Here is a 26,237-nt window from a genome sequence, read left to right as displayed (position 1 = left end):
CTATAAAGAATGAATAATGTATGTGGGTTTGTAGTGTCAATGGTGTGGAAGGCAGAAGATCTGGGCTATGTGTCCTGGGCCAGGTCAGAGTCTGGAGTTTAAACTGTGCTAACAGTGCCAGGTTTCACTCAGCAGGCGCAGGCTGGGAGGAGAGGAGCCCCGGAGAGCTGAAATCTGCCAGGAGCAGTGGACACAGCAGTAAGTCAGGAGTGTGGACATCCCTTCTGTGAGTGCTGCCAGCTGGGCAGACAGTGGAATGAGTGACCCCTAAAAGTCCACGGACTGTCCAGAGCAGAGTGTTTCTCAGTCAGGACAAGAAACTAAGAAGAACAATTTATATGGGTAAGGGGGGAGATGTTTAGTTTTGTTCTAAAGATGTATTTGTTTATTTTATGTATATGAGTACACTGTCTTCAGACACACCAAAAGAGGGCATCGGATCCCATTACAGGTGGGTGTGAGCCACCATGAAGTTGCTGGGAATTGAACTCAGGACCTCTAGAAGAGCAGTCAGTGCCCTTAACCACTGAGCCATCTCTCCAGCCATAGTTTTTGGGTTTTTGTTGTTGTTGTTGCTTTAAGATAGGCTCTCCTGTGCGCCACCTCAGCCTGGAGCAAAAGGTTTATTTTGTACAGTTTTGAGATTTCCGTTCATGGCGTGGCTGGCTTCATTAGCAGAACACCACAGCCGCAAGAGCGTGTAGAAGAGAGACTACTCACTTCTGGCAGCCTGGGGAGCTGAGGAGAGAAACACAAAAGGCCCAGGAACACCCACAGCTGGTGTCAGGAAGGTCAGGAGTTCAAGGTCATTCTCAGATACTTAGCAAATGTGTGGCTAGCCTGAGCTACATGAAACCCTGTTTCAAAACAAAGGCTCATGCTCTGGGACCCACTTGGAGGGTCCTTCCTGCCTCACTTGTTCCACCGTCTCCCTGTAGTCTATTTAGACTTGGAGTCCAAACATCTGTAGGTCAAAGCGTTAGCGGTCTGCTATCTCCGGGACACGCCCACTGACACTCTGCTTCCCTAATCTCCCAGGCATCTCCTGGTCTGACAGGTTAACAATCAGGGTTAACCATCACACTGCCCTGATGCTGTCACCTCTCAGGCAGATACAATCTGCCTAAAGCAGTTACACAAAAGGAGTGAGGCGTTTAGCCAGAGCGCCTGGGTTCATACCCCAGCTCCACAGGCATGCTGGCTATATGATGGTGGGCAAGTTCCTTAACCTCTCTGTGCCCTAGTTTCCATAGCGCTATGGGGATGAATTAACACTGGAGAAGTCCCAAGCAGGGCGCAGCGCTTGGGGGACACTATATAAGCGGCTTCCCAATGCATGCGGAGCCCTAAGCTTGTCATCGCTGTCACTTCTCCACAGGGATGGTTTCAATTCCGATGGACTTTCTGGAAGGTTTGCTGTGCTGTCTGGATGTGGAGGGTCATGTCCCCAAGGTCGAGCTTTAGTCTGGAGTCTAGATTAGCTAAGGATCGCAGAAAGATGACTTCTGGGACAGCTAGCAGGGAAGGACATTAGATCTGTGGTACCCACATAGCGAGCGTGAAGTAGGGCCGTGTTGAAGCTGCTGACAGCTACAGGGAACTGAGAACTGCCTGGTGCTGACTCCCAGCAGCTTTCTTTGGACACAGGACCAGGATCCTTCTCTCTGAATGCTGCCCCTCATTGCCAGGTTCAGCCACCCAGTGTACATACTCCTGAAAGTCTGAATGACTAAAGAGGTGAAAGGGTGGGGCACCAGGGAACTGCCTGGATTCGACCTTAGTGTCTAAGAACAAAGGTGTTCAGGGTCCTGCCCCAACAGGCTTCAGGAACCAATATCTCCCTCCACGCCTTTCATGTGTCCCTGACTTCCACCTGCACTCTCAGGGAATACCTCCACCATCGGGTGCCCCTGTGCACCCCTGAGCTACCCCTGTGCTACAGGGACAGGCGGGGAAGTGGGTGGGTCAGACATTGATTTTTCAGCTTGTGTGATTAGAAGCACTGGGTCTGAAGATAAGCAGACAACATTCAAATCCTCTCAGCCCCTCAGCTGTGTGATCCTGGGCAGAACACTGAGCCTCTCTGGGCCTGTTACTCAGCATGGGATAAGAATAATTCTTTCTAAATCATAGATGGGTAAACATAAGCTTTAAAAATGCTGGGTACATATGAGAACCACTTTTTTGGTGTTTTTGTTGTTGTCTGGGTTTAGGTTTTTGTTTTTGTTGTTTGTCTGTCTGTTTGTTTGTTTGTTTTGACAGGCATTCTCTGTATAGAGCAGGCTGGCTTCGAACTCAGAGATTTGCCTGCTTCTGCCTCCTGAGTGCTGGGATTAAAGATGTGTACTACCCCCGCCCAACTGAGAACCACTTTTTATTGAAGAAGATTGTCTTTGCTTAATGAATGTCTCTCTTGGAAGCCAAGGGACCATAATACCCAAATGCCCCCAATAACCCTGAAATCACTTGGTGCCATTCATACAATGAACTACACAACACTGAATAAGGCAAGTGACTTATTTGTCACTTTTATTGGGGGGGGGGGGACCACAGAGTGTCACTACGTACCTCTAGGTGACCTGGAACTCTTGTAGATGAGGCTGGCCTTGAACTCACAGACATCCACTTGCCTCTGCCTCCCAAGTTTTTGGATTAAGCATGTGCATCACAACAGCTGACTGTCCTTGACTGACTCTGTGGGAAGCCACACATGTCATTACAAGATGGCGCTGGCTACCACTGACTGACCTTGTGGGAAGCCACAAATGCCATTACAAGATGGCGCTGGCTACCACTGGCCACAGCCCATGATTATGGGTAAACAACCAATGTGCGCATGTGCACAAGAGTTTTTTTGCTGAGTCACTGCCTGGCCCGATGCATATCAATGAGGTACTGGTAGCATAACCAATCAGGTATGGACACGTCACTCCTAGGCCTATATAAGCAGCACCATTTCTGGGCTCAGGGTCTTTCGCCTATGCAGTCAATGCTCTCCCAATAAACGTGTGCAGAAGGATCCTATTGTGGCGTCGTTCTTGCTGGTGAGTCGGGCGCTCACATGACCCAACAATTCTTTTTCTTCCTCTTTTCTTTACCTGACATTTTAAAATATTTTATTTTAAACTATGTGTATATATGTGTGTGTTTAAATGCACATGGGTGCAGTGCCTGCGGAGACCAGAACTGGGCATCAAGTTCCCTGGAGCTAGAGTTACATAGGTGCTGGGCACTGAACTTAGGTCCTTGGTAAGAGCAGGCTTGCTCAGCTGCCAAGCCATCTCCAGTCCCGGTACCTGACTTTTACTATCATCTCACTCTGGCTCCTTGACACCTGGACCAAGAGGAAAATAGCAAGGCTTTATCATTGCAAGGCTTTATCTCCTAACACACACACACACACACACACACACACGGCTTCATAGCTCAGCACCACCACTGTATAAGTCAGCGAGTGCTGCACTAACGCCTGGTAACAACTATCCTCAACCCCAACCAACTCCTTGACTGACAGCGAGTTCAGCCAATTGTAGCCCTGCTGATGGACTGTCTCCGCCTGCTGAGTCCTACCGGCTGGAGCTCAGCGAGTTGTGCTTCTGTGCCAGTTAAAGGATTAAAAAGGAGGCAAACTTTCAAGCAGGGCAGGTATTTGAACAGCAAGCAGAGCAGACAGAATGGGCTGTTGAGGAATGGCGTTTAACTGGGGGTGAGTGGACTCTCAAGCCCCAGACACACAGAAAAATACCTTCTTTAAAGCAGAGATGGGACTCTGGAAGCCAACTATCCATTCTCTTCTTGAGGGCTGGGTTTTTTTAAGTTTCTGAAGGGTCTCTTCATCTCCTAATTTAGACGTTTGAAGAAAGGATGGCTGTTGTGGAACACGTCCTGATCTGGCCTTGAACTTGAGGAGCTAAACCCATCAGCAGGGCCTGCTGGCAGGAAGAAAGGCCCACAGAGCCTTTGTCTTACGCTGCCAGGCTTTTGTTTCCCCTCAGGAGCATGAGGAAAAAGCTGGCCATCTTGGAAGTTCTTCGTGATCTAGCCTTGGCCCCTCTCTCTGTCTGACTGCTGGGGAGTCTAACTCTAGCTCCTCAGCTTGGCTGAGGTTTGGGGGTTCTCAGGGTGATGCTCAGGGCCATGCCGGACTAAGCCCCCCCCCCCCCCCCCCCGCCTCCGAGGTTAAGTTTTGTCCATATAGTTGGAGGCCGTGCAGTGGTGGCCAAGCGACAGCCTGGACTGAACGAGGGTGTGGAGGAGGGACCTCACAAGTGTCTGCCACTCATCTTGCTAGTGGGGCTCCTTCACTTGCTCGGTTGTGTCTTTCCTGTTAAGACACCCGAGAATTCACCCTCAGCTCAATGTTCTCCACTTCCTTTACCCGACTCCTCTCAGTACCCACATGGTGCCTTACATCAGTCTGTGATCCCAGTTCCAGACAATGTGATGGCCTCCTCTGGCCTCGGCAGGCACCAGGTCTGTATGTGATGCACAGGCACACATGCAGGCAAAACACCTGTACACAGAAGAAAAAGGAAAAGGAAAAAAAAAAAAAAGGAAAAAAAAAGACAGCCCCCCCCACAGGCATGTCACAGCCTGACAACCCTTCATTGAGACTCTTCCCCCGTGATTCTAGGTTGTGTCAAGTTGATAATTAGAACTAATACCACGTTCCTCCCACCCCTGCACTTCCCATATCCCAACAGCCGCAGCAGGCAAAGCCTTCGCCTATCATTGGCCACAGCTGCTCCCGCTGCTGCTGCTGCTGCCGCCCCAGAGTCCTCCGTAATGTGTTTTTCTGCAGCTCCCATGCTGGAGGTGACCCAGGGCTGAGGACTGGGTCTTATTTATAGAGCCTGGCCTGGGGTGTGCCCTGGGCGGGTTTGTGGTGATCCTTTCTCTTCTGCCGGAGATCCTGAGCCCACAGCCACACCGCACTTCTGCCCTGCCCTTCTTCCAGCAGATAGAGGAGGCTTACACACACTATCCCCCCAGTTTAAATCCTCGGGCTCTGCAAGCGGGCACCTTTGCCTTCTCTCTGGAAGTGAAGTGGTTGGAGTGTCCTCTCCAGAGAGCCCCTCCAAGGGAAAGGCCGGTTCCCCCCTCCTACCGCTGAGAATAAGAGACAGCCGTGCCTGGTTCTCCATCTGGGAGGCCGCGCACACTCACGTTTGTGCGCACCGCCAATGCTTACTGAGTAGTCCCGGCACTGCCAGTCTTGAATGGGCTCCAGAGCAGATTCAGGTTGCAGTTTAAGATGCTCTGCCAGCAGAGCTTCACCCCGTGGCTCTGCAGATCCAATGGTGTTTAAGTTCTTAGAGGTGGGCATGAGCCACGCCCTTCCAGGAAGACCTGAGGAGGAAACTGCCTGTGCCCTCCTATCGTTTGGCACAAGGTCACGTTCTCCTCTGCAGATCAGAATTATCCTTTTGAGACGCAGCTTCAGACAGGCCACTGGGCCCTGAAAGGGATGCCACACCCGGCCGCACCAAGTAACCATACAACCTTCAATGAACGGATACCAGCGGCCCCGCCCTCAGTCTACCCTTCCAGACCTTGGACAGCAGCTCGCCATCCTCAAGAGAGAGTGCGCTGGCATGGAGAGTACCACCTGCTCTGCAGCATTGCCGCCTCTCTTATCCGACTCTCTTATCTGACTCTCTTATCCGGTCAGTTGGTAGAGGCGGAAGGAACTCTGGCCGGATGCCAAGTGGAAGAGGATGGTTGCAGCCTAGCAAGGCAGGCATTGCAGGAGGCAGATGCTTGTAGAAAAAGGAATTCTAAGCAGAACCTCTCAGAAGGTGGTCCGTTTCACCAAGATGAACACTGAGGGCCATGCAGGCATATGGTGCTTGGTGTTTTGCCTGGCTGTCCAGGAGAATGGTAAGGGCTGGGAGACTGGAAGCAAGTAGACACCAGAGGAAGGACATGCGGATGGTGCTTGGACAGTAGGCACTGGGTGGGAGGATGGTCTGGGCCTGCAGACAGCACCACTGTCTGCGACCATTGAACAAGATGCTGTGATTTGGAGATGTAAGGCATTCTCTTTGCCTAGCCACGCTTGTGCTTAATCAATTGTTCACACACAGACTGGCCATGGTACTGAGCTACAGCTTGTAAACGGACATGGCATAGCCTTCCTCGAAGCAAAAGCTGACTTAGAGCTCCTGATATGGCCCCACTCACCACAGAAACCTGCCGTCTAGAAGGCAGATGGGGCTAAATCGAATGTGGACATTGTGGAGGGAACAGGTGCTTTTAGTACTTATTCTGTGGGGGCAGGGAAGGGATCGCCTTCTCTGACTCACAATGCCCTGTTTCCAGTCTTGCTTTTCACTAAAGAGTTGATGATTCAGCAAGAGAAATGTGGCTAGCTAGACCCTCACAGTATGCTGCTGTATTCTCTTACCCAATAGCTGGGCACTGAAGTGGACCAGGAAGGGTGCGTTCCAGGGTAGCTGGGGGACACCACAGTGCAGCTATAGTTCTGAACTAGAGGTCACCACCAATCCTGTGTGTGTTCCCCTGCAGTGGAACAGTGGGAAAGCCCGAGTCCAGGAGTACAGAGACGGAAGTGGGAACATCTACTCCCATGGTTACATGTACCCCAGGCACAAGACTTGCTTCCTGTGATGGGTCATCTTCACTGTCTATCTGATTGGATTTAGAATCACCTAGGAGATATACCTCTGGGTCTGTTTGTGGTGGTCCATCTTCCTCAGGTGTAACTGAAGAGAAAGGACCCACCCTGAGGTTCTGGATATATTGTTATAGCAAAAAGAAAAATAGCTCACTTCCCAGACTGAAATTTTGGGCTTTGATTATTTTTTTAATGTTTTTATATGTATGAACGTTTTGCCTCAAGGAGATCAGAAGAGGACATTCTAGATTCCCTGGAAGCGGAGTTAGATGGTCTTGAGCAGACACGTGGGTGCTGGGAATAGAACCCAGCTCCTCTAGAAGAGTAAGTAGCAGGTGCTCTTAACTACTGAGCCATCTCTCCATCCATGGTCTTGGATGGTATAGAGATTATAGTTCCAACTGGGAAGATGTCAATGGTGTCATTGAGTTAGACATTCATGTTGGGCATATACTATTGGCACTATATACAAAAACATGGTTTGTCCCCTGGCTAGGCAGATTGGTACTTACTGTTCAAGGCACGCTGGGCTGCCATTCTACCATGATGGCACAGAAGATAATGTATGGAAAGGGACTACGTCCACGTCCAACCATAAGAGATTAACAGAAAACCACAGCCACCCTCAGACTACTGGGGTAGAAGTCATTTTTCCAATAAACTGCCCCAACTGGCTGAGACACTGTTGAAACAGAACCTGTAGGCAGTGAGCTTGTGTATATAGCTTACTGGGGTGAGCAGGGGCAATATGAGCCTTGGGGAGTGGGACAGGGCTTTTCGGGTGAATGTAATTGGGTAAAGCTCAAGGTATTGGGAATGCCTCATTTGCATAGCGAGGCATTTTAGGTGCTCACTGGACAGGTTTTTATTGGGAGAAAGGGAGTTGAACTTATAATTTTATCAAGGACTATGTGACATTCCTCAGGTAGAAGAGGTGAGGGTCAGGCTCCCCAGATAAAGTCAGGAAGAGAAAGGTAGTCCCACTGAAAGCGGAGTCCTCCATTTTGTTCTGAGCTCAGGAAGCTGTCTGGTCATGGTAGACTACGAACTGGATAGCAGGGTGTACTGGCTGGTTTTGTGTGCCAACTTGACACAGGCGAAGTTATCACAGAGAAAGGAGCTTCAATTGGGGAAATGCCTCCATGAGATCAAACTGTAAGGCATTTTGTCAATAAGTGATCAATGGGTGAGGGCCTCTTGTGGGTGGGACCATCCCTAGGCTGGTAGTCTTGGGTTCTATAAGAGAGCAGGCTGAGCAAGCCAGTGGAAGCAAGCCAGTAAGCAGCATCCCTCCATGGCCTCTGCATCAGCTCCTGCCTCCTGACCTGCTTGAGTTCCAGTCCTGCATCCTTTGGTGACCAACAGCAATGTGGAAAGTATAAGCTGAATAAACCCTTTCCTCCCCAACGGCTTCTTGGTCATGATGTTTGTGCAGGAATAGAAACCCTGACTAAGACACATGGTTTCCCAACAATTAAGATTAGTGGTGGCCTAGGGGCCAGTTCTCTCTCTCTCTCTCTCTCTCTCTCTCTCTTTCTCTTTGTGTGTGTGTGTGTGTGTGTGTGTATTTTAAAGGTGAAATAGGAGGCTAACAATGCTTATACACTTACATCTGCTTTGTATATTACAGTATGTGAAGGAGGATTGTGAATGCTGCAACTAGAGACTCCAGTAGAATCCAGCCTCCTGCCTCCTCTAGAGATGGGACAGAGAAGGGCTCTGAGAGCCTCATTTTAGGGCCATGTCCTTTCGTGGGGTGTTTACCCCACTAGCATCCATGTGTCATTGTTCATGAATAGAATATTCATTAAGACTGAGAAGGGTCTTCGTGGATGCCCATTAGGGTAGACAGGGCCAGGCAGTTCCTGGGTCTGCAAATCCATCCTTGTCATGTCCTGGCCATGACTATTTTCATGTGAGGTCAGAAGAGTGTATCCAGTCCCCTGCAGGTAGAGTCATAGATTTGTTGTGTGGGTGCTGGGACTTGAAACTGGGTCCCCTTAAAACAACAACAACAAATACTCTAAATTTCAAGCCATCTCTCCATCCCAATTTCTTTGTTTGTTTGTTGAGAGATGGTCTCACTTAGTCCAGGCTAGCCTCAGACTCACTACCTGAGGGTGACCTTGAACTTGATCCTCCTTTCTGCACCTCTCAAGTGCTAGGATTACAGGTGTGCACTGCTGTGCCCAGCTTATGAAATGCTGGGGAATGAAACCCAGGACGTCATGCAAGCTGGGCCAGCACTCTGCCAATGGAACCACATCTCCTGCCCTATTTGTTTTCTTGTAACCTTGCTGAAAACACACACATTTTCATGCTTTGCTTTTTTTTTTTTTTTTGTAGAATAAATAAAACTATGCCTTTTCAGGAACAAGCTATATCCTCTCATGTGTGAGCATTTTAATGTTTCTCCCACTTAGAAATTTGGATGGGGACAGATGCCGTGGTCAACCCCGAAGAGCAGAGGTAAGCAAATGGATGTAAACACACTCTGTAAGCTGAAATTCGGTACCCAAATGCATAAGTGGACTTATGACCATGTCAGAAGCTTCTTGCGGCAGGCGATCTGTCTCTGTCCTTCTGTCCTTCCTTGGCCTCCCAATTGCTGGGAAGGTAGTCAATGGCCGCCTTGCCAGGTGAGCTTGATCTTCGGAAGAGCTGGATCTGAAACCTCGCACCTCCAGCCCTCTGTCCTGACTTTGGAAATGAGAGTTGAGTAGGACCACACGGTTTAGAAATGAAAAGCAATCGCTCCTCCTGGATGCTTTATTGGGGACTCTAAGCATGAGCGGCAGTGACACCCAGACCCTTTCTCAACATGCAGAAGGCACAGGAAAGTGAGACCCGGGGAGCAGTGTGGAGGAGAGACCCCACTGCATGCAGTATGAGGAGTTTCTGGGAAAAAAAAGGGGGGGAGGTGGATGCACCCCCGCTCGTGAGCTGAGAAGGACCTTCAGAGGTGGAGACCGTGAGGGACGCACCCCTGTTCTTGAGCTGAGAATGACCTTGGGAGGGAAGGTCAACATGGCTTTTGCTGAGAGGCCCACCAGGAAGGGTGGGAACTCAACTCAAGGTAGGAGTGGCTGACGCGCTGCTGCCTCGGGATTTCTAGGTAAGTGCCAACCCTCACCAGCTGGCCAATGAGGAGGAAAGGGGTGAAGGGTGTGCCCATGGAATTAGTTGATCCCAGCCAGAGATGGGTTTTAGGGTGCCACTGCTTGGCTTGAGCCACTGCTGTCTCAGTCCATGTCCAGGAGAAGAATGAGACCCCTTCTGGTCTTCAGAGACTTTCCACGGGGACTCTGGCTCTCCAGGCCCAGACAGAGGTACTGGTTAGATGAGTTGGGTCTCCAGGTTGGCTTTGTCCTATAGAAGAGGTCCCTGCCAAGAGGGAACGGGAGGCTGGGGTCAGGCCCTCTGAGTCCCCAGCACCTCCCAGAACCTGGGCCCTGCTGGGTGGAACATTCTGGGACTCACCTCAGATGCTAACCAGTCCCCACAGTAACGTCTTGAGTCTTTGAATCAGAAGAAAAGACATTTGGATTGCCTTTCTCTCGCTTTCTCTCTCTGTCCTCTGGTAGAGCCATAGCCTCAAATCACGGCGTTGACAATGTCTACTTCTAAACTATGGAATGTTGTCACACTGACAATAGAATTACTAGGAAGAAGGGGCAGGAAGGTCTGTCCAGTGCTCATGGGACAGTGAGTAACTGAGCAGGATTTGGGAAGCACACAGCACAGAGACACTGCCAGTCACACACCAGGCCCCAGCCCAGCTCTAGATGTATTTTTTCTTGAGGTACCAGTAGGCAAAGTAGCCCATCCCACCCAAGGAGCCCATGAGGAAGGATGCCCCAAAGAAGGATGGCGGTTTCCGTTTGACCAGTCGGAACGCGTTGGGGATAACAGCTGACAGCAGAGTGGTGTGGATGTCGCCCAGGACTTTCCGGAAGGCAAAGCGTCTCTGGACCCTCTCAAAGAAGGACTGCAGGTTGGGCCGGCTGCCGTCTTCCCAGTATTTCTTGGACAGTCCCAGGAACTTGAGGCGGTGCAGGGTGGCTCCCAGGAGGACATCCGCCAGGGTGAAGGCACAGCCACAGAGCCACAGCTCGCACGTCTGCCCTAGAGAGCGAGAGGACACCTGGTGCTCACTTCTTGGAAGCCCTGGCTCTGGTCTGCCTGCCAGTGTCTCTCTCCTGAGGCCGTTCCCTCCCAAACCTTCTTAGCAGTTCCGCCATATCCTCACACCAGCCTTCTCCGCTCTTCCTTCAAGTCAACTGATTTGTAAATTGCACAGATCTGCCCTATGCTTTTCCTGGCTTTGGTTTGGTTTGCTCTTTTTTTTTTTTTTTGAGACAAGGTCCTGTGTTGCTCAGGCTGTCCTCCAATACACTACAGTGAAGATAACCTTGACTGTCTCATCCTCCTGTCCACGCCTGAGAGTTAGGATTGTAGGCCTTTACCACCACACCAAGTTTATGCAGTGCTGGGGGAGTCAAACCTAGGACTTGGTACAAGCTAGGTAATCGCTCTGCCAACTGAACTACGTTCCCTGCTCCCCACCCCAACCCCCGTCTCTCCCCTCTGTCTGTCTCTGTGTCTCTGTCTGTCTCTGTCTCTCTCTTTCTCTCTCTCAATTTTGGAAACAGACTCTAAAGCCAAATCTGGCCACAAACTTGTGATCCTCCTGCCTCAACCTCCAGAATGATGGAATTATAGGCTGCATCACCTAAAGTTGTAGACTTACGTTGTTTGGTTGATAGCTCCACCTAGTGTCACTGTGCATTCCACATTAAACATGTCCAGCAGGGAATTCTGGATTGGGGCTCCCAAGCTCACCACACCCCACTGCAGTAGTGTCTCTCCCCCCTTCTATTAAGTGCCAGAGCCCAGGTGCCACCGGGAACAATTTCTTCCGTCTCGCGCATAGTCAGTCTGCCAGTCCATCTGATTAGCTTTCTCTTCAGAATACACACACACACACACTCTAGTGTCTCCTCTTGCACCATCCCAACCTGAACTACCACTCTCTCCTCCCCAAGTGATCACAGTGTTTCTTAAATGGTTCCCTTGACTCCGCTTCTGCCTCCTTATCTACTATCAGCACAGCAGCACACAGAGGGATCCTGTTAAGGTCTAAGTGGGACCTGTCAAACCGATGCTTCACTGACAGAGCAAAGCCCTGTGGTCTTACCTGTGTGCTGCCCCCACTTCTTTCCAGGCCCAAGAGTCTGCTTCCCTCTTGAGTCTTATCCACCACACCTTGCGGAGCCTCATGCCAAGTCCGATCTCACCTCAGCGCCCTGCATTGGCAATCTCCTGTGCCTGAAGCAGTATTCTCCTACAGAGGTGACTGGCTCAATCTACCTCCTCCGTAGGTGTTTGCCATCTTTTCAAGGGGCTTCATAGACTATCAATCTCAAATTGAAGGAGCTGAGGCATAGCTCCATCGGTAGCATGCACTAGGCCCTGGGCTTGAACCCTTGCCCTGGATAAACCTGGGCATGGCAGAACATGTCTTGTAATCCCAACCTTTGAGAGATTGAAGTGGGGGGAATCAGAAGCTTACAGTCAATCTTCACTGCAAGGTGAGCTCAGAACGACCGTGGGCTATCAGCTGATGGGGCAGACTGTCACAGAGGGGACACCAGGCTAGCGTTGCTGCAAAGGTGTGGGGCGGGAGAGAAGCTGGAATGACAGGGTCTGAGACCTACCCTGCAGCAGCAGTAAGAGCCCAAAGATGTCCCCTTTCAGGGTCAGGTGAGACTGTGAATGCTAACAGTCACCATACTGTCCTCTTCACCCACAGAGTAAACGCATGCCACATGCTACCATCCCGAGTACTCCGAAAGTCTCAATGATTCTGTCATTCTCTTCACTCTGTGTATGGGAGACCCAGGTCCCAGTACAGGGCGGGACTTGTCAAGGCCACTGCAGTCCTAGAACTTAAGTCTGCCTGACTCCGCAGCTCCTGATCCTAACCAGCTGGCAAGGCTCTGGGATCTGTCTCTGGGAGAAAGAGGCTGGGGATTGACAGAGTGGGTAGGGCAAGCAGGTGGGCTGACCCCTTCACCGCTGTATGGCACCTACCCTCATTCTCCAGTTTCCTCTTCTCCAGCTCCGCCTCAATCTGGTCCAGCACCATAGCCAGCTCCCCGAGGATCTTCTTCAGGTAGCTCACGTCATCGTGCTCCAGGATCTTGGCCTACGGGCAGGACAGGCAGGAGAGGTGCTCCAGCGTGAGCTGGTCTCATGAGAGCCATGATATGCAGAGATGATGGAGGAGCTCTGCCTAACACCCTCACACACACACACACACACACACATGCATGCACACACACACACACACACACACACACACATGCATGCACACACACACACACATGCATGCACACACACACACACACACACACACACACACACACACACACACACAAAACTCTGCCTTCAAATACCCCCTCCTGTATGTGACACGGCTCACCACTGAATGTACCCTTGTCCAGGACTGAGCCAGTCCAGTGAGCTCGGCCACCTTGCCCACATTCCCTGGCATAGGACTGGAGCAACGGTACCACTGTGCTAAGTGCACTGATGTTCTTCTCCCAGAGAATGGCTCTCTGCCAATTCTGCTCAGAAGCACATGGAAGATGATCCCCACCCCCACATGCAGTCTGTAGCCAATGGCTGACTGATACAGGGTATTGAAGCCTGGCCAGCTCTACGGTGCCTTTCATATTCCAGAGCTTTTTGCAGGGTCAGAGGAGGCTCGGCCACATCCTCTTCCCTACCTCTCCCATATCCTTGGAACAATCTCTCCATACTGTCTGATGCAAGAATGTGTTTCCAGGGGCAACATAAGAAACCAGAGGCTGGTGTAGCAGTGATTTTCCATGGCCAAATAGCCAGGATATGGTAGAGGAGACATGATTGGAGGAGCCAACCTGTACTTTTTCCAGGTCAAAGCATCTTCTGACCTTCCATTTAGAATCATTTGCACCTGGTTGTCCCTGTCTGGGGGGCGGGGCATAAGCAGGGCACTCACCATAAGCTTCTTTTGTTTAGAAAGGTAGGGCTCAGAGAGCTGTGGTTCCTCCTCGTGGTCCAGTTTCATGAGGTCTGTGGTGGCGTTGGCTAAATGTCCTGGGAAAGAATAGGAAAGGTCCTGTCTCCCTGCTCTCTAGGGCTTCTCCTTCCCACAGGACCGGGAGAAAGTCACCTGCCTGGGGCACAAGGGGCCAGTAAACCTTGCTGAAGGGGAGACTGTAGCCTTGAAGAGGAGGAGGAGGAGAAGGAGGAGGAGGAGGAGGGGAAGATGATGCTGGAAATGTGTAGAACCTGAAACCCAGAGCTCTTCGCCTTTCCAGAGTCTCCTCCGACAGATGAAGCCAGCCCAGCCTGGGGTGTCCTCAGAGCCCCTCACCTTAAATAAGGCCCTGAAGGCTCTTCCGCCAGCACTCCCCACAGGACACTCCCCATCGGGACCATCATCACTCAGTGGCCACCTATGATCTCGTATGAGTTTCAGCCCTGGCTGGCTTAGAACTTGCTGTATAGACCAGGCTGGCCTCAAACTTGTGGTGATCCTCCTGCTTCTGTCTCCTACGTGTTACTTCACCCCACTCGCATCCCCCTCTTCCAAAGATCTTCTGTGCACAGCTCTCTGCTTGTCTTCAGGGACCATGGGATCTGTCTCTCAGCTGCCCTACCTCTCATTGAGCTGCCCCAAACCCTGTCCCTACTGGGTACATCTCAGACTCTCAAATAAATTCCCATGCACCAGACCACTCCAAACCCCCTAGCCCACATCTCCTTTTCTGGACTAACCATGTCCTCTGTTCTCCCCACTCCTGCCTTATAATTTATTTAATTTTACAGGGCAGCGGTGGCGCACACCTTTAATCCCAGCACTCAGAAGCAGAGGCAGGTGGATCTCTGTGGGTTCAAGGCCAATTTGATCTACAGAGCAAGTTCTCAGGTGCTCACAGCCTCGCCAGGCCACAGCACCACTCACTTAAATGGCAACCAAGGTCATACTTCCTCTCTCAGGGAAATTCTCTTTGGGAAATACAGAGCTGGCTCCCCCTCCTCCAAGCCTTCCCCTCAATCCACACGAGATGCTGCCACTGTCCCATGTTCCACTCTGCCTCCACTAGACGTCCTTCAGTTCTCCACATCCTGCACCTGTCCTGCACCTGTCCTGCACCTGCCCCACACCTGTCCCTCACCTGTCCTGCACCTGTCCTGCACCTGTCCCGCAGCTGTCCTGCACCTGTCCTGCCCCACAAGTGGATGTATTCCTCTTCTCCTTTCATGAATGTTCCCATTTGTTCTTGGATGTTGCCATAATCCCAGGATTTTGTGACCCTGGGACCTACCTCTGTGTTGTCCTGACTCTGATATTGAAACTAGATTTAAAAAATTTTAACTAATTGGTTTGTGTACAGGTTATACAGACATTGAAACATCCATAATTAAAAATGCAAGCAAAAGCAAAAGAGGTGGGATAAAAATAAGTCTTTGTAGTCAGATGGGGTGACAAGCATGTCTGTAATCCCAGCTCTTGGAGGCAGAAGGATCAGGAGTTCAAGGTCATCCTCGGCTACATAGCGAGTTCAAGACCAGCCTGGGCTACATAAGGCTGTCTCAAAAACGCTGAAATCAAACCAAACCACAGTTACCACTTTATCTTCAGACTCTCAGCTGTGTTCCCTGGAGACCAACACTACTGCAGTTTCTTATACACCTTTCCAGAACCATTCCTTGCATGAAGAGCCTGGGGCATTCTTCAGGACTTGCTAGAGCAGATGGCACACTATGTGTTTGGGTCGCTCCTCTTTTTACACCCATTAGTGTATCTTGAGACTATCCCACGTGACTATTATTTTTTAGCATAACAGCGTCATAAATGAATTTACTCAGTCTCTAACTTGTAGACACCAAGATTGTTTCCAGTGATATTTCTCACTATGTTGTAGTGAATATCCACATCTGCCCCCAACAGGGTTTCTCTGTGTAACAGACTGGCCTGGAACTCACTTCCTCTGACACCTGAGTTTAAAGGCATCTGCTACCATGCCTGGTGGATATCTGTGTATGCACTTCTTGGTACACACGTTCAAATGCACAAGAGCGACTCTGGGCTAATCTTCAAGGCATGAGTCTTTTTGGCGTTTGGTACAGAGACCTCCACCCTCAACCCCTGGCTGCCCAAGTTTCCTTATCTTTCGCTGTCATCGCCTGACCTTGACTTTACTTCCAGGAGTGGTGACCCTGGCGTGGCAAAAGCTGTGTTATCTTTGCCTTTCGGCAGCTTCATGCAGGTTGTGGCTGACTGAGTGGGAGCACCAGCATAGCTCCTGAGTCTTCCTCACAGGTTTCTTCCAGCTAGGACTGAGTTCCACAACCCAACCCCTACCCACCTTTGCACAACACTGGGGCAGAGGAGGATGGGAAGGAGAGGAGGTGACCACTTACTGAGTATGTAGGACCTATCAGAGAAGGTCATGGCTCTTCTGCCTCTAGGGCCACCAAATACCATAACAGAATCTAGACCCAAATCCCCACAAATAAACTATTGTTGGGCTGTCTGACTGGGTGTAATTCTTGTCCACTGACTGTAGGCAGCCTGGTAGTTAGGAGAATATATGGGTGACTTCAGATCAGGAAAAAAAAAAAAAAGACCTATTGGGTGTCTTGCAGCCTTCTGTAGAAACCTCAACCCTGATGTCACTCGGTGTTCTTGGCTACCTATGCAGGACCCTTTCCCAGTCTTTGACCTCAGGTATCTGCAGCTGGGCCTCCCCAGGGGGTCTCACGGACTGGAGAGAAGCTGGTGGATAGACCTCTGTGCTGTTATCTGAATGGGGTGGCAGGAGCAGCGGTGGGGCGGGGGGGGGGGGGGGCGGATGCACAGGGAGGAAAGACAAAAGGGAGAGAGGAAGGAGAGGAGGGTGGATAGAGAGACTCAGGAGCACGAGGTGAGGAATAAGGACCTTCTGCAAGGAAAGAGGGGGGCCCGAGGGGCAGCACTCACTGCGGATCTCAGCCGTGGCATACTTGGGGATCATGGAATCTGTGGTGAGCTCAGGGTGCAGGATGCAGCCGTGTGTGTAGGCGTCCATGGGCAGCGCATCCAGCAGCTCCCGGTACTGCAGCACTCGGGCGTGTTGTGGGCTGCCCGCCTCGGGCATCAAGGCCACCACATGCTCTGTGGATACCAGCAAGGGCTGGAGCAGAGTCCATGTCTGCTCCCACCTAGATACTCACCCCTCAGAAACCTAGAGCTCCCCCCCAAAGTAATACTCAGAAGTCCCAGAATAATCCTCCTGGGATTCAGCCGCTGGCTTTTAGGAATCCTGGTGACTCAGTGGCTACTCCAGGCTTTACAAAGCTGACCTCAAGGGTCCAGCACCTCGCAGTTACAGATAGTAGCCAGGGGAAGCATATGCTGCCTGCTTTCCATGGGCTGAAAAGCTGGATGCTTAGAGCTTAAGCCTCCTTGACTTGGCAAATAATTATTCATATTTATGCTTCTTTTTTATTGCGGTAGTATCTCACTCCGTATGTAGCACAGCCTATTCTCAAATTAGAGATTCTCCTGCCTCAGCCTCCAAATTACTGGAACTATAGGGCATAAACATGTGCTACCATGCCCAGAAAATTTATATTCTTTAAAAAAAAAAAAAAAGTTGTTTTGTGGTTGGGTGAGGTAGCACACGCCTTTAATCCTAGCATCTGGGAGGCAGAGGCAGGGGGATCTCTGTGAGTTCCAGACCAACCTGGTCTGCATTATGAGTTCTAGGCCAAATTGTCTTGAGTGGGGATTGGGGTCTCACATACGTAGTTCAGAGTGGCCTCCAACTTGACTGTGTAACTGTCTGGCCTTGAACTCCTGGTCCTCCAGCCTCCACCTCCTAAGGGCTTAAATCACAAGCATGCGCTACCATGTCCTACTTGCAGATTTTTGTTCTTATAAATAATACCAGCCCGGGCCCTGGGCCCACTGTCTCGGCTGCCTGGGCTCCTGCTCTAGCCAGCAAGCAACTGAGCCTGCAGAAGCCAAAGGGTGGCAGGGAGAGAGCAGAGAAGTTCCAGGGTGTCCTGTGTGTATCTTCGGGGTTCACATTGCCTGAGAGCATGCCAATGGGGTCCCTGGGAGTCTAGTTCTGACTATGCTTAGAGGTTGTAGGGTTTTGGGCTCTGAGAAAATGTCATCCTGCTTATGGGAGCCTGCGGGAAACCTGAGGGTCAGGGCTGAACCTGATCGAGCTCCTAGAGAAAGAAGAGAGCCACACCCCAATTATCTGGGCCATGTCTTCCCTGGCATGCCAGGGAAAGGTGTGTAGCTCTGGAGGCATCTGAGCCCTCACAGTAGCATCTGGTTTCTTTTGGGGGGAACACTGAGTCCTGCCCATGGGTCAATGGCTCGCTTAGGTTCAGCCCGTGGGATCCCTGCCCACTCCTGGGGGGCATAGCATACCTCCCGTGAAGGTGCGTTCCACGTAGTCAATGATCTGGTCATAGTCACTGATAATGTTGTCTCTGTGGATAATGACTGGGACCTCCTCACCCAGGTTGAGCCGCATGAACCACGGTTCCTTATGCTCGCTCTGAGGCAGGCTCACATCTCTCTCTTCACAGGCCAGGCCCTTCTCAGCGATCACCAGCCGCACCTGCAGGCGCCAGGGTCAGAGCGGGGGGAAGGCGGGTGGACACAGGGGACACTCTGCCCGGGGTGGGGGGAGGCATGCAGGAAGGGAGGTCAGAGGTCACACACAAGAGGGGACACTTGCTTGCAGCCCATTCTTGGGCACTTGAGGGGGGCGGGGCTATGGCTCAGGGGGCTTGTGCTTTCGGATTGGAGAAGAATGCAGCCAGAGGCTAGAACACAGGGCAGTGCTAAGTAAGGGTCTAACATGTGGGACTGGGGTTCCATCTGTGCAGATGTGGGCAAATTGCCTGAACCCCTAGGACCAAATGAAAGTATTTATAGCTCTAAGTCCGTGTCTAGCACACAGATGAGCTCAGTTCACACTTAGTGTTACCATGATGCAGACACTCAGCCCCGGACTCCAGGGATGGATCTGGCCAGGAAATTCACAGAAATTCCAAGTATCATCATAACCAAGAGCTAAATGCCTCAAATGATTTGCAGGACAGAGTGAGGTAGAAGATAATGTGTCCATAGTCACATAGTCCTGAGTTGTTTCAAATGCCTTCCCATCTTGATTGCCTGGATGGATGCTGGCAACAGCAACTAGAGGTAGCCAGATCGAGGCTGGAGCAGCTAAAGCTAAGAGAGGCACCAATCTCACCCAAGTCTTCCCTTATGTCTCTAGGGGCCCAATGAGGGGGTCACTCTTCTGACCCAGGCCGTGTTTGCCTGAAGCTCTTAGAGCCTCACTTATGGGGTGAGACTCAAAAGGAGGATGGTCTCTTCCTAGACCATGGAAAGGGGGTAGTGGTAATCCACTCCATCGCTGCCTCCCCCAATTGTTTGGCTCCAACCCAGGGCCAGGAGGCCACCCCCGAAAGAGGTAGAGGCCAATTCTTGAGCATTTATGTCCTCCCACACCATAGATGGCAAACATGGGCTGAGCATCCCGACCCCCTCGGAGAGTCCAGGTTTTGTATCAGAAGAGGGGGACTAGTGTCAGAATCACAGGCTTGCTCCACCTGTTCCAACCCAGAAGACTTTAAAAGTCTTCTTACTCCTGGGAGCCTCGTGTTGTAGGGCATCCTACTGTGTTCCCCCAGAAGGCCGTGGGAGGAGTAAAAGCTCAATCCTGTATGATGTTCCAGCACACATTAGGGTGATAGATATTAGCCACTTGTATCAGACCCCATATTCTGGCTAGTGTTTGTCAACTTGACACAAACTACAGTCATTTGGGAACAACTGAGAACACGAGAAAATGCCTCCATAAGATCCAGCTGTAGGCAAGTCTGAAGCACATTTTCTTGATTAATGATCAATGTGGGAGGGTCCAGATCGCTGGGGATAGCGATAGCCCTGGGCAGGTGGTCCCTGGGCAGGTGGATTAGAAAGCATGCTGAGCAAGCCATGGGGAGCAAGCCAGTAAGCCACACTCCTCCAGGGCCTCTGCTTCAGTTCTTGCCTCCAGGTTCCTGCCTTGCTTTCTTTCCTGCCCTGCCCTGACTTCACTCAGTGATAGGCTGTTTATTACCCGAGAGGTGTAAGCTGAAATAAACCCTTTTCTCCCCAAGTTGCGTTTGGTCAGTTTTGTATTTATCACAGCAATAGAAAACTATGACAGCAGGTTTGATAGACAGAAACACTAAGAATGGAAGTCCACCTGGCTCTACCGATGTTTGCTGTGTGATCTGAAAAGCCCCACTCTTCCAGCTTCTTCCTTCCCGGCCTGCACCCCTCCCACCAGCTCCCTCTGGGGTAGTAGGAGGGATTTCTGGTTCCACCAGGAGGAATCACTGCAGAGGGAGCAGGCCGGGGCAGCATCTGTTTGCTCTAGGTGAGTGAGTGGGCAGCTGTGTGCGCATGTGTACAGTGTGCTTGTGGGAGTGTAAAGAAAGTGTGTGTACTCGGCTTAGTAGAGTTTGTGTTTGTGGGCAGGGCATGTGTGGATGTGCATATGTGAACCCATGGCAGTGGCAGTTGGGAGGGGCGGGGTCTTGGAGAAGCCCCTAAGCTTTGAGGTGGAGCTGGGCACGGAACACAGCCCTGTCCCTTTTTTCTAGTGGTCTTTGGCTCTGCCAAGCTGGGAGAAGGGGCTCCTGGTCAACCTGGCTAGAAAGAAGACCAAACCAGGCCTTTGCCCTTGCCCTTGGCCTTTTACCCTGTCAGGGCACCTTTCCCAACATGCCACACTCTGGGCTGTGCCTTGAGGCTCCCTCGAGGGAGTCAGGTATGGGCTTCTGCCTGGGGAGGGACTATCTTTAGAGACACAGTAGCTGCTAGGAGCTGCCTCAGGTCACCCTGGCAGATGGCCGAGGAGGCTTTCACCTTTAGTGGAGCTGAAGGCCAGAGCCATGTGCAGGGGAGGGAACCCGGAGAGGAAGCCAGGCCCAAGGGAAGGGCACACAGCCACCACGGCCATCTGCCACTCAGTCTCCTGGAGACTTGGTTAGTTAGACCCAGGGGGGTCGCCACTCTGTGTCACGATCTCAGGGGAATCTACCTCCTCTGTGGGTGCCTGGAAAGTATTTCCTGCTGCTTCATTAGGACGATGCACAGTAGGATGGTTGTGATGGCCTGGCTTGGCTTTTCTACCCAGTAGTGTAGTTGCTGAGTGACTTTGTAAAAGGCACTCAAGACCTCCGAGCCTTACTTATTTTTCCAATGCCCCCTCCCCATTTAAGACAATGAACAGCTACTGGTTTATTGAAGCAGATACTTTTTTTCTCTAGCCCAGGCTAACCTCCCCTTCCCTATAAAGCCAAGAGTGACCTTGAAATCTCACCCTCAGCCTCTGTCTCCCTAGTGCTGGGGTTACAGGTGTGTGCCACTACGCCTGGCTTATCAAACACCAATGGCTTATGAACACATCACTTTTTAGTACATGTTCATTGTGAACCTACAAGCCAGGCCTTGCTCTCACTGCTAGTGCTGGAGGCTCTGTGGTGAACGTAACAGACCCCATTCTGCTATTGCTGATGCTCTAGGCAGGACAGATAAAGGTAAAATGTTAAGGCAATAGGGCCACAGTACCAGAGTCTTACGGAGACAGGGACACAGCTTTGAACAGGATGGTACATCAGGCAGACCTATGAGGATGTAACATCTCAACACAACTCTAACAAGGGGACGGAGAGATCCATGTGAGGACATGGGCAGGGAGTTTCAGGGGAAGAGCATCCGCTGCAGAGGCATAAAGCAGAGTCATAGGGAGATGTCTGAAGCATCAGGAGGCCAGGACAGGTGGGTGAGGACCAGGAATGGAGTATAAGGATTATGTACTATGATTTAATGAAGATTCCCAGACTCAGGCAGGGAGCCATGTGCAAATAAATTCAGGGAGTCCGTGAGTGAGGGCAGGGATGACATGTTCCTTTAGTGACAGAAGTTCCCTGACTGTTATCCCTTCTTTAAGGACGTGGGCAGACAGGTCGGGTGTGGGTGTGGCTTGACAGTTGTTGCAGTTACTCAAAGTATGTGTATACTCACTGGGACTTGAAGAGGACCTGCCTCCAGACTGTGTCAGATAGTGGGCTGGTGCAGAAAGACACGTCATTACATGGAGTGGTGGTATTAAAAATATTCCCATAGATGACCTTGAAAACAACTGGGTCCTTTTCTGCTCTAATTACCCTACCATGGGACGTTATTCAACTGAAAACAGTGTGCTGAGAAGGATCCATGGCTATCTGTGACTGCATCCTGACTCCCAATCATGTTAGGTGCCTTTGGGCCATTGCGAGGATCCTGCTGAACACACAGTAGGTCAGGCTGGTAGGAAGTGCCCAGGAGTTTGAAAGACGAGATAGTTATCCTTTCAGCTCTTGCATGGAATCAGGAGTACTGGTCCCTGGCAGGACCCAGACCTAAGGCTTTTAACTTTGGGGGCTGAAGGCTGGTACAGGGCTCCTCGCAGGCACAGCTGGGACAGGGGAAGGGTCCAAGAGGATGGGGCGAAGGAACCTCTACTCAGATATGTTTCAGGGTGCCAGGATAGCCTGAGACCACTCTCATAGAAATAGCAAGATCATCACCAGGCCACTCTTACATCCGTCTACTGTCCCAAGTGATGTACAGACAGCCTTATGTGAACTAAAGCATACACTCCCTACAGATACTCTGGGATGTGGTACCAGTACCTGTGAATACCCCAACACTGTCACTATCCAAACTTTACAAGAGGAAACAAGCCTAGAGACTATGCATGACCTGGCAAAGCTAGCCAGTAGCAAGTAGCTTAGTTCTGTAAAAAAAAAAAAAAAAAAACCCAAAAAAAAAAACAAAAAACAAAAAAACAAAAAACAAAAAACAAAACAAAAAAAACAAGCTAAAACAAAACAAAATAAACAAACAACCTAGCAGATATAAGGGGGATGGGGAGTGGTGTGTGGGTGTGTGTGTGTGTGTATCTGTGTGTGTATATATAATGTAGAGGACACTGGGATAGGAAAGGCTATTCATTCTGTATGGGGAAGGAGGGATGCTGGCAGGTGGTAGCTGATATATTTTCCTATTGAGGAAACTGAGGTTCAGAGAAGGCCATGGACATATGGGAGCCATACTCATATTCCCAGTAAGCAGTCTTAGCTTCTTCCCAGCCCTGTGGCCTCTGACCACCACCCAGGACAGTGCCTGAGCACTCCGTCAGTGCGCAGTTGTGTAATCAATCAGGAGCTCCATCCATGACCGTGCATGGCATCACTCAGTCCTCACACCCTCAGGTTGAGTTACTAGTGTTGCCCACAAAAGACCAAACAAGGTGAAACCTAGAGAGGTTATGATATCCACAGGGTCTGAGAGGGACAAGGACTGAATGTGTCTCATGTCACAACTGGTGTCTTCATGGCAGTCAGCAATCACAGAGTCCTTGGCACATGCCATGTACTTTCTAGGCAATGCTCAGGAGTTCACATACTGCCTTTACCCCCCAGTTTATCAAATGCATCACTGAGACACAAGAGGCAAAGTAATGTGTGTATATAGTCCTGCTAGTCAGGGGCAGCCCAGCTGGCTAGGCCCAGAGTCTAGACTTTGGGCTCATACATGATCTTGCTGCCCTTAGGATCTACTACAGTCCCCAGTGCCCACAGGGATTGCCATCACTCTCTAAGGTAGGACATTTCTGCAAGTAAGAGCTCAGATACAATCAAGGAGGGGCTTCCCAGAGATTCTGCAGCAAGCTTGGCCTAAGGGCCAAAGGGGAAGATGGAATGCACCCACTGTGTTCCTACTGCACACTAGGCTCTTAACACACACCAGTGTTCTGGAAATCCCCCAGGCAATCTGCAGAGCCCAGAGAAAAGCAAGGCCCTGTTTGCAGGTGAGGATTGAGTCATAGACAGGTGAAGTGACTTGCCCAGAGTCACTCAGAGGATAAACAGCCAAGAGGATATGAACCCAGCCAAATGATTGTCAAACCCATCCTCCTATTCCTGTGTGCTGCTTTCAGGCTGTGTGACTGTACCCTGGTGGAGGAGGCACGAGGATGCCTAGCTAGCTTGAGAGACACTTAGCCTAAAGGAGTGCTGCTGTGAGTAGTCCCTTCCCTAACTCCAGCCCACCTATGCCCCACGCTCAGGCTGAATCGTGAATCTTCCCTGAGAGAGGAGCAGGAGAGTCTCTAGAGGGACAGCAGGGGGATGCCTCCCACTACCACATATTGTATCCCAGTCATCGAGGTCTGCTTCCAGAAGGTTTGCATTGGGAGAGTTCTGGGAACTGGAGGTCAGTCTGACCCATCTTCAAATCCCCAGTGTCGTGTACAACCCAGGACACACTCAGCAAGCAAGTAGGTGCTTGGTAAGCACATGAAAATGCATGGACAGGTCTCAGAGTGACCTTGGCTAGCTTCGACTCTTCTTTATCTAGCAATTTTTATTTTGATGCTGAGATTTGAGTCCAGAGCCTCGTTCACGTTAAGCACAAGCTCTGCTACTGAGCTGATCCCTGTTCCACCCCCTAACACTTTAACAAATCCTCACACCCTTATCAACAGACCCTCCATCCCTTACCAGGCATCAACAGCAACACTCTCTCTACACAATTTCACATCATCCTCACGGTAGCTCCCCTGCAGAAGTGACAATGTTTATTCCACTTTACAGATCAGAGCGCTTAGCCTTTGGAGAGGTAAACCGAGGCATCCAAAGCTTCATAGTGGGCCAGCGAAGAAGATGGTTCTCCCACTGGGCTCTCCCTGGCTAATCTCAGACTCAAGGACTCTAAATTGGGAGACCAAAGAGTGATAGGTAGCCCAACTTTCTCAGTATCACCTAGGTGGGCCTCTAGACTAACAGCCATCTGGGGCAGATTCTGGCAGGCTGTGTCTTAGCCAGGATCATGAAGTGATTTCAAGGCACAGTGGGGTGTGAGTAGAGCCAGCCTGGAGTACTGTTGTGTCACCCCTTAAACAGCCCCTCCAGAAACTCTACTGAGGGGTTCAAGTTCCTGGTGGCTATTATTACCTCTATCACTATCCCATTTTTCAGGTTATAAAACTTAACCTGGACCAAAACACAAATCCAAGTCTTTGTTTTCCCAAGCATTTATCTTCAGCAATACTTGCCGGCCCCCATGTGTAAAATGAAGGCATGGGACAGGGCGGTGGGGAGCTGGGGTAGTCAGGTAACAAACAGCTATGCCTTAGAACGAGTTCTGGGCTCTGGCCATGGTGCTGAACCCACTGGCTACAGACAGGACTGCTACCCAGGCAGGGTGGGAGACTGAGTCCCTTAGAACCACCAGGTATTGGGCGCAGAGCCTAATCTCACTCCTACAAAGCGGAAACCCCGGTGACAGTACTAAGGTGTACTTTCAACTGCCCCTACCCTAGAAAGGAGGGGAGTGTTCTAAGTGGTCTAAGGAGCCAAAGCCGGTCTGTGCCTTTAAGAGCAAAACAAATCTGATGGGCAAGCCAGCTGCTCTGAGGGGATGGGTTAACTCCTTCCTTCTCAGCTCTTGAGAAAGGGTGACGGCGGGAGGAAAGACTTCCTAAGTCCCTGACTGAAGAAGACCCCTGCTAGAACGAGGGCCTCAGAGCTGTGGCCCGAGAGTGTCTGGAACAGTGGATGGGATGAAAGCTGGCCTAAAGTGAGGCTTCCTCTGCTCAGCCCCATCAGGCCGCTTGCCGGCAGGGCAGGTCTGTCCCCGGCCTTTGTCTCTCTGTTCAGGTGTCCCCAGGAGGAAACGAGGCCTAAGGAGATGCTCCTGGCATTGGGGCAGGGCTCTGCGGCCCCTCAGGACAGTTCCCTCCGGGGACCCCCGGTGCTACCTGCCTCTCTCTCCGGTCCCCTCCCAGTCGCCTGTCCGCACCCCGCGCCCGCTCTACCTTCTGCGAGCTGAAGGACTGGGTCCAGTGGTACAGAACCAGGCTCTCCTTGGGCCAATGGGCGGGGCTGGATGCCTCGGGCGCGTCGGGGGTCTCCACCGGCTTGGCTGCATCGCTCTCCAGTGCCGAGATGGGCCACCAGCTGCAGTTGGTGGGGGTCAGGTTGTTGGGGGTCGCCATGACAGCCCGCGATCCGAGGAAGGAGGAAGGAGGCGGCTCGGCAGCGGCTCGCTGGCGCCCAGCATCACATGGCCTCTTCGAGCCTGCCCCTCTTCCTCCTCCCCCTCCCCGCGATGTCATTACTCACTGGGTGCAGGAGGAGGGGCAAGGGGATCCCGGGGCTCTTTCCTCCTCCTCCCAGCTGGAGGTCCTCCCTGAGGGCCCTAGGGAGGGAAGGTTGCAGAAACCCGGGCCAAGCCCCCCAGAGCGCTCACAGTTGGTCAGTCACCTGCCAAAGACTTCACCATAATTACGCATTTGTGCCTCTCAATCTTGCGGAAACACTTCTTAGTTTAGATAAATGGCAGTATAGAGGTCTGTTAACCCTTTTTCACAAGTAGTGTCTGGAGATAGCTTTATTTGAAACTCCATTTTCTGATGTTCCCCTTCCTAAAGGG

The 26,237-nt window shown here is 51.2% G+C and overlaps 1 protein-coding gene and 1 long non-coding RNA gene across 5 annotated transcripts; both read right to left on the bottom strand.

Moving 5' to 3' along the window:
• Window positions 1–2,290: 2,290 nt before the first annotated feature.
• On the bottom strand, window positions 2,291–6,585 carry Gm39979. 2 transcript variants are annotated; one of them, XR_001783534.2, is made up of 3 exons: window positions 4,412–6,585; window positions 3,746–3,932; window positions 2,291–2,694 (listed from the first exon to the last, which is right to left on the bottom strand). It is a non-coding gene; the product is annotated as a predicted gene, 39979 (long non-coding RNA). The 2 variants fall into 2 exon arrangements; XR_001783535.2 differs by having other exon boundaries at window positions 3,746–3,929.
• A 2,436-nt stretch (window positions 6,586–9,021) lies between these two features.
• On the bottom strand, window positions 9,022–25,926 carry Gdap1l1 (ganglioside-induced differentiation-associated protein 1-like 1). Of its 3 annotated transcripts, none has more exons than NR_153379.1 (7): window positions 25,621–25,870; window positions 18,120–18,312; window positions 16,674–16,847; window positions 13,683–13,780; window positions 12,731–12,845; window positions 10,118–10,762; window positions 9,022–10,021 (listed from the first exon to the last, which is right to left on the bottom strand). NR_153379.1 is itself a non-coding variant. In NM_144891.2 (6 exons), exons 1-6 carry the CDS (start codon window positions 25,798–25,800, stop codon window positions 10,419–10,421), a joined length of 1,104 nt encoding a protein of 367 aa, NP_659140.2. In that variant the 5' UTR covers window positions 25,801–25,879; the 3' UTR covers window positions 9,022–10,418. The 3 variants fall into 3 exon arrangements, 1 of the variants encoding a protein (NP_659140.2); XR_374461.4 differs by having other exon boundaries at window positions 9,371–10,021; window positions 18,120–18,365; window positions 25,621–25,926; NM_144891.2 differs by having other exon boundaries at window positions 9,022–10,762; window positions 25,621–25,879.
• Between the last annotated feature and the right edge of the window lie 311 nt (window positions 25,927–26,237).

This window comes from Mus musculus, chromosome 2, assembly GCF_000001635.26.
Source record: "Mus musculus strain C57BL/6J chromosome 2, GRCm38.p6 C57BL/6J".
NCBI classification, from domain to species: Eukaryota; Metazoa; Chordata; class Mammalia; order Rodentia; family Muridae; genus Mus; species Mus musculus.
Note: the sequence above shows the minus strand (reverse complement) of the source record. Positions and strands in the feature narration are given on the sequence as shown.

What these genes read in the sequence shown, in the direction of transcription:
- Gdap1l1 (NM_144891.2), bottom strand. Translation starts at nt 25,800, where the DNA reads ATGGCGACCCCCAACAACCTGACCCCCACCAACTGCAGCTGGTGGCCC. An exon ending in GGAACGCACCTTCACGGGAG is followed by an intron (nt 16,848 to 18,119) that starts GTATGCTATGCC and finishes TGGTATCCACAG; the next exon opens with AGCATGTGGTGGCCTTGATG. An exon ending in CTAAACAAAAGAAGCTTATG is followed by an intron (nt 12,846 to 13,682) that starts GTGAGTGCCCTG and finishes TCCTGCCCGTAG; the next exon opens with GCCAAGATCCTGGAGCACGA.